This window comes from Grus americana, unplaced genomic scaffold, assembly GCF_028858705.1.
Source record: "Grus americana isolate bGruAme1 unplaced genomic scaffold, bGruAme1.mat scaffold_700, whole genome shotgun sequence".
NCBI classification, from domain to species: domain Eukaryota; kingdom Metazoa; phylum Chordata; class Aves; order Gruiformes; family Gruidae; genus Grus; species Grus americana.
The window spans coordinates 40,419-46,994 of record NW_026561917.1 but is presented as its reverse complement, the minus strand read 5'-3'; the positions used below and the strand labels follow the sequence as shown (position 1 = coordinate 46,994).

At 49.2% G+C, this 6,576-nt stretch overlaps 1 protein-coding gene across 1 annotated transcript; it reads right to left on the bottom strand.

Moving 5' to 3' along the window:
* Nucleotides 1–1,865: 1,865 nt before the first annotated feature.
* On the bottom strand, nucleotides 1,866–2,867 carry LOC129200960 (olfactory receptor 10AG1-like). The gene has a single exon (XM_054812207.1). The coding sequence runs from the start codon at nucleotides 2,865–2,867 to the stop codon at nucleotides 1,866–1,868; it is 1,002 nt and encodes a 333-aa protein (XP_054668182.1).
* Nucleotides 2,868–6,576: the final 3,709 nt, after the last annotated feature.

The window sequence follows — 6,576 nt, the reverse complement described above, 5'->3', positions numbered from 1 at the left end:
AAGAACTTCATGCCAGAGGCTAACTGCTGAGAACTTATGGCTCTTTTGTAAAGTAGAAATGAATGTTGGGAATGAAATTGAAGTGCTTTGATTAATCCTAATGAAGAAAAGAAGGAATTCCCTTACAGCACTGTGCTGTTCGTGTTATTAGTGACAGGACCACTAATTCCTTAAACGTCCTTGAGAGCGTCTTTATTTTCCTCCTTTCCAAAGCTTAGTCTACTCAGATTGCCAGAGGACTACCTCCAATCTCTGCAACCCAAATCTCTCCAGCCTTCTCTCATCAAAGGTCTTTTACCCGGGACATATCTCACCATCACTTCAATACGCTGCCCGGGGTCTATTTTTCAGGTGGGTGAGGTCAGGCTATTCCTTTGCAAAGCCTTCCCTACAAAAGTCTTGTCTAGGTGCTGATCCCACTGTAGCACCTCATGCTGGGCACCACTCCAGCCTCCTTCTGCAGAGCTCCAGTGGATGGGCAATTTTCCTGTTTCTGTCCTACCCATTCACCTTCCCAATCTTTTTGTATTGTTTGCTTATCGAATATTGTCTCAGGAAACACATTTGTCCTCCACAGCATCAGCCATTTGCAATTGCAGGCTGAGATATTTCCCCTCGTGGAGCAGACATTGTGCAAAGCTGCTCCGTTTGGGGAAACCCACTTCATGCTGCATAGGCATTTGGGCTACAACCCCCCACTGGCTCATTTTTTAAAGAGACAGTTTCAGACTGGCAAAGCAGATTCAGCACATAAATGCGTGTGCTGGTTTTGGCTGGGACGAGTTAATTTTCTCCATAGTAGCTTGCATGGGGCTGCGTTTTGGATGTGTGCTGAAAACAGTGTTGATAACACAGGGATGGTTTAGTTACTGCTGAGCAGTGCTTGCACGATGTCAAGGCCTTTTCTGCTTCTCGCACCACCCCACCAGCGAGAAGTTTGGAGGGGACACGGCTGGGACAGCTGACCTCACCTGACCAAGGGATATTCCATACCATATGACATCGTGTTGAGCCATAAAAGCTGGTGGAAAAAGAAGGAAGGAGAGGGCATTGGGAGTGACGGTGTGTGTCTTCCCAAGTAACCATTGCGCGTGATGGAGCCCTGCTTTCCTGGAGATGGCTGAACACCTGCCTGCTGATGGGAAGTGATGGAGGAATTCCTTGTTTTGCTTTGCTTGTGTGCACGGCTTTTGCTTTACCTAATAAACTGCCTTTATCTCAGCCCCCCAGTTTTCTCACTTTTACCCTTCCGAGTCTCTCCTTTCCCACCAGGGTGGGGAGTGAGCAAGCTGCTGTGTGGTGCTTAGTTGCCGACTGGTATTAAACCATGGCAAAAAGACACTCCATGGGTCCCTGGGACTCTATCCCAGTGCTGGACTTTCCCCCCGGTGACTTTTTTTTTTATTCTTTCTGTCAAGTTAGTGAAACATTACACAACTCAGTGCAAGACATCATAGCAGGGGAAGATGACCTTCATGTCTTTTAATGTTTTTAGGTTGATTCCATGCAGTGACACTCTAGACAGTCCATGGGGTCTAGCAAGTGATTTCTCAAACCTGAGGGTAGTCATCTCTTCATCGGTTGTGTCACCTTTGGGCCTCATTGACTGCTGACCACGATTCGGCTATTTCCCTTTAACTTTACATTGGTCAGACAGAGCTTGAAGGAGCTGTTTGCATTAATCATGGTGGGGCATGACATACCAGGAATGCCTCAGGCCACCTTCCCCCTTCTTGAGGAGGATGGAAGCCAGGCTGGACATGTGGGGTTTTTTGGGGCAAATGTGGGATGCCTTTTTTCAGACAACCACGTACCCCAGTGGGGCATTTGGGACTATTTGGGGCTATTTTACATACTCTGTAGTATCACTTTGTCCATAGGAGTCTCTTCAAGGCAATTCTCACTTCCTTGTTCCTCAGGCTATAGGTGACAGGGTTAAACATGGGGGTCACAATTGTGTAGAACAGGGCAAGGTACTTGTCAGGGTCTACAGAATCCCTTGACCATCGCTTTAAGTAGACGATTGTGGCTGAGCCATAGAAGAGCGTCACCACCGCGAGGTGTGAAGAGCAGGTGGAAAAGGCTTTGTGTCTGCCCAGAACTGAAGGTATTCTCAGAATTGCCCTGATAATTTTAATGTAAGAAATAACTATGAAGGAGAAGGGAAGGATCGCAAAGACCAGGATGATGGTGTACAGCATCACTTGGTTCCAGAAAGTGTCTGCACAGGCCAGTTCCAGCAGAGGGGGGACATCCCAGAAAAAGTGGCGAAGGTCCCGGGATGCACAGAAGGGCAAAGTGAACACCTGGTAGGTCTGTCCTACTTGCACTGGTACGACGACCACCCACGACCCCACCAGCAGTCTGATGCAGACACCCCTGCTCATGATGAGGGTGTAGTGCAGGGGGTCACAGATGGCTATGTAGCGGTCGTAGGCCATGGCAGCCAGGAGAAGGCATTCGATGCTGCCCAGCAAAACCAGGAAATAGAGCTGGGCAGCACAGCCAAGGAAGGAGATCCTGCCGTCTTCCATCAGGAAACCCACCAGCATTTTTGGCAGAGTGACTGACGTGGAGCAGATCTCCAGGAAGGACAGGTTCCTCAGGAAGAAATACATGGGGCTGTGGAGGCTTGAGTCCAGCACTGTGATGAGTGCAATCAGGCTGTTCCTTGTGAGAGCCACGAGGTAGATGAGCAGGAATATGGTGAAGCACAGGCCCTGCAGGCTGGAGTGCTCAGAAAATCCCAGGAGAATGAATCCAGATCCAACGGTGTGGTTCTCCAAGCCTTTTCTTTGGGGCATTTTCCCTATGCAGAGCAAGCCAAACCACAGGCTCTTAGAGGATGCTGATGGCCCGTCCACCATCACGTACACTCCAAGCCTGGAGAAAGATTACAAACATCAGCAGACACGTGATTGCAGGGTTAGGCAAGCTTGACCAAGATATGCATGAACGTTTGGCAATCTAACATGGGTTGCTTGCTGCAGGGAGGTTCGTAAAGGGAGGAGAGAACAGAATCCTTGAGCCTGAATGTCTGGGTTTTGTCACATGGATAACAGAAACTTGACTTTCTTTTTTTAGAGGTGATTTTATTACCTAGAATATCTGGTGAGAGATGAGAGAAAAGGAAGAGAATGGATCAATACTAGCCCCTTTAAGAACAGTCTTGCTTACGTTCCTTGTCCAGATCTTGTAGGAGCTGCATTGAATGTAAGAACATTAAGAAGACATAGGGTGAAAAGGAGGAGAGGGACGAAAAAGGGGAAGAGAAAGCAAGGCTGGGCTGGGCACGGAGAGGCAATCAAAACAAAGCAAGGCAAGGCATGGCTTGATTCTTAGACCTTAGTGAGAGACATTAATCCCAGCTTTCCTCACGTGTAAGAGCTCATCTCTTGATACTGTGTCCACACAAAAGATCTGGGAGAATATATTTAGATCCGAATCATTCATTTTTACATGGCGAAGGGTGAATCCCATCAAAATTAAAACAGGCTTCTGTCCGTCAAGGAATCGAGTAATACTGATGCATCCATGGGACTTCTTAACAAGACAGATGAGCAGCAGTCTCTGCATCAACCACAAGATTTCAGGGTGCTAAAAGACACGTTTATGCAAGCAATCAAACGGCTTCATGCAGTTTTCAGTCATACAGAGAAGAAGGTGATTAAAATTGGGTCATGTCCTGACGATACCCACTTTTTCTGAACAGGTCAGACTTCTGTAACTTCTCCATGAGTCCTGAATTATTCAGCTTTCCTAAGTTTCCTGCTCTGTCACTTGGATTTCTGACAGCTTACAAATCCAGCCGAGGGCCCATTCGCTCTGATCCCAGCCCTGCAATGCTTCCCTCTCCCCTGCAAGCCCTCGCAGAAGCAGAGCAATGCTCTTGCTGCCTGGGGAACTGAGCCTTCCCTTTGCATTTCCCACCTTCCCAGAGCATCAAGACTTCTTGCGGGGCGCACTTGCAGGATGTGAGCTCCAAGCAAGCAGCACTGCAGTAGCAGGTGTCTTCCTATGAAGAAGAGACTCAGCTGAAAGATGTTTAAGAAGCTCAGTTTGACATGGGGAAGGAATATGCTCTTCCAGGCAGAGGACTGAGGATGCTGGCGGTGTCTCCCCAGCCATCGCTAACTCCCTTTGCAAAGTCTTCTTAAACTCTGATGCATTACTGAGGAGAACAGCAGGTCATAAAACATGTAATTAAAGCATTCAGATTAGCCAAATGAAAAACACAGAAGGGTTTTCTCACGAGAAAAATCTGGATTCACAAAAACATGTGGTCCTAGTAGTTTGATTCTTTTTCCAAGGCATTCCTGCCTTTTTCCTGTGAGTTTTATGTATCTCACAGAGGTTTGTTCCTTTGTTACCTTTGTTTCCAAGACAACATTGGGGTTGGTGTGAGGGAAAAGTCACCATGATTGTTTTCTAATCTACCTACTGATTCATGTAAGTGTACCGAAAAAAAGAAATACCTTTGTTTTCTGAAAAAACTGTGAGATACCCACATGTATGTTAAATTAAGGCTTTAACTCAAAGCACCCATTTGTATGCAGGTTATCCACATGCCAGCATTTCCTGGTCATTTCAAAATGCCCTCAGACATACAGCAATTCTTTGTAACTCTCCGATGTCTCAGCGCTTCGCAAGATCACAGGTAGAGCAGAGTTCCGGCCAGCTTTGCTGACGGGAAACTGCCAGAGAACTTCTCATACGGTGACTGTCTCACAGGCGGCATTTCTCAGAGCTGAAGGAAGCCCGTTCCAGTGAGCCCGGCCAAGCTGGACAGATGCCTGCAGCTGCTGCTGGCGGTGTCTGTGCTGCCACACTATCTCCGCATTTCAGGGCAGGCCAAAAGGCACTTACCGTTGTCAGGAGCCAAGAGGCAGGAGCACACTCCTCAGTCCCTGATGCTGCAGGAGGCAGCGGTGACCTCTTTTTCTCTCCGTCATTGCCCTGGAAACCACCTGGGATTTCAGGAGGTCTCTGCTCTGGCGTCCTGCTCACAACAGAATCAGGTATGGAGTCAGACAGCGTTGCTCAAGGCTTTATCCAGTTGGGGCTGGAAAACACCCAAGGTGTGAAACCAGTTCCAATGCTTGGATACCCTCGTGGAGAAAAAGATTTTCCTTATCTCTGCGCTGAACCTGCCTTATTCCATCATCTAACTCTTGTCTGTTTTCCCCCTGCCGAGCACCATGGTGACCAGACTGGCTCCATCTTCCCGAAGAAGTCTCCGTAGGGACTGGCAGGCTGCTACGAGGTTCCTGAGGCCGCCTCTTCTGCAGGCTGAACAAGGTTCTTCCCCTCAGTTTCTCCTCCCAGGCAAGTGCTCCAGCCCCTGAGCATCTCGGAGGCCTCCCACTGCGCTCGCTCCCAGTTATCAACATCTTCCTCCATGGGTGGCTTGACTGGCCAACAGCCCAGCAGGCACACAGCTGCTCACTCCCTCCTCCTCCTCCCCCTCCCCAGTGGGGGCCCCAAACTTGACACAGCAGCGTACAGGTGGTCTACAGAGCGATAAGCAGGGGGACACAGTCGCTTCCCTCACTCTCCTGCTGACACTCCAGTTCACACACTCCAGGACACCGCTGGTGGCCTTTGCTAGCAGGTCGCACGGTGGGATCGATCGTTGTCGTTTGTCCCCCAGCACCACCAGGGCCTTTGAGGCAGGGCTGATCCCCAGCCAGGCATTCCTCAGCCCCGGCCACTGCTGGTGTCAGTCTGTCCCAGGTGCAGGACCTGGCCTTTGTCTGTCTTCTCTGTCATGAAGTTCCTGACAGGACAGTCCTTCTGCCTGGCACGTTTCCCCTGAACGGCTTTGCACAGGAACGATCCCCCCCCCCCCCATTTAGTGTCATTGACACACGTGGTGAGAGTTGCCTCCTCCAGGTCATGGATGCAGGTGATAAATTGCACAGGGCCCAGGAGCATCCCCTGTGCTGCCCCACGATGCCCCAGGATGTCTCACTGGCCTCCAGGTAGGGTATGACCCCTTCACCACTGCTCTCTCAGCCTGATCATCCAACTGGTGTTTTACCCATCTGTTTGTCTGCCCATCCAGACTGTAATGGCCTAACGTGGGAGCAAGAATAGTGAGGGAGATCATGCCATGTGTCTTGCTGAAGCTGACGTAAACGATGGCCCCTCTTCTCGCCTCATGCATAACTGCAGTTAGTTTGTCATGAAGGCAATCAGGTTGGTGAGGCATGATTTACCCTTGGGAAGTCCATGCTGACTGCTTTTGGACACGTTCTTCTCATCTGGGTGCCCAGATATGTCACCTGAGAAGACTCTACCTGATGGCACACTCCTCACCAAAGTGAGCTCGTACAGCCTGCGGTTCCCTGGCTTGCAATGTTGGCCACTTTCAAAGACGGGTGCAGTTTTTGCACGTCCTCACTCACAAGAGACCTCTACCAAGCCTGTGAACTTTGAAAAGGATATTCAAAAGAAATATTGATCTTCCCCTGTACCTTCATCATCACTACTCTGCCCATTATATGGAGTTTTTAATTTCCCTGATCTTTCCTATATTTTCACCTCTCCTGATAACAACAACCATTTCTAAAGTCA

Excerpts from the sequence above, each read along its gene's own strand:
- LOC129200960 (XM_054812207.1), bottom strand. The coding sequence starts at position 2,867 with ATGGTGGACGGGCCATCAGCATCCTCTAAGAGCCTGTGGTTTGGCTTG.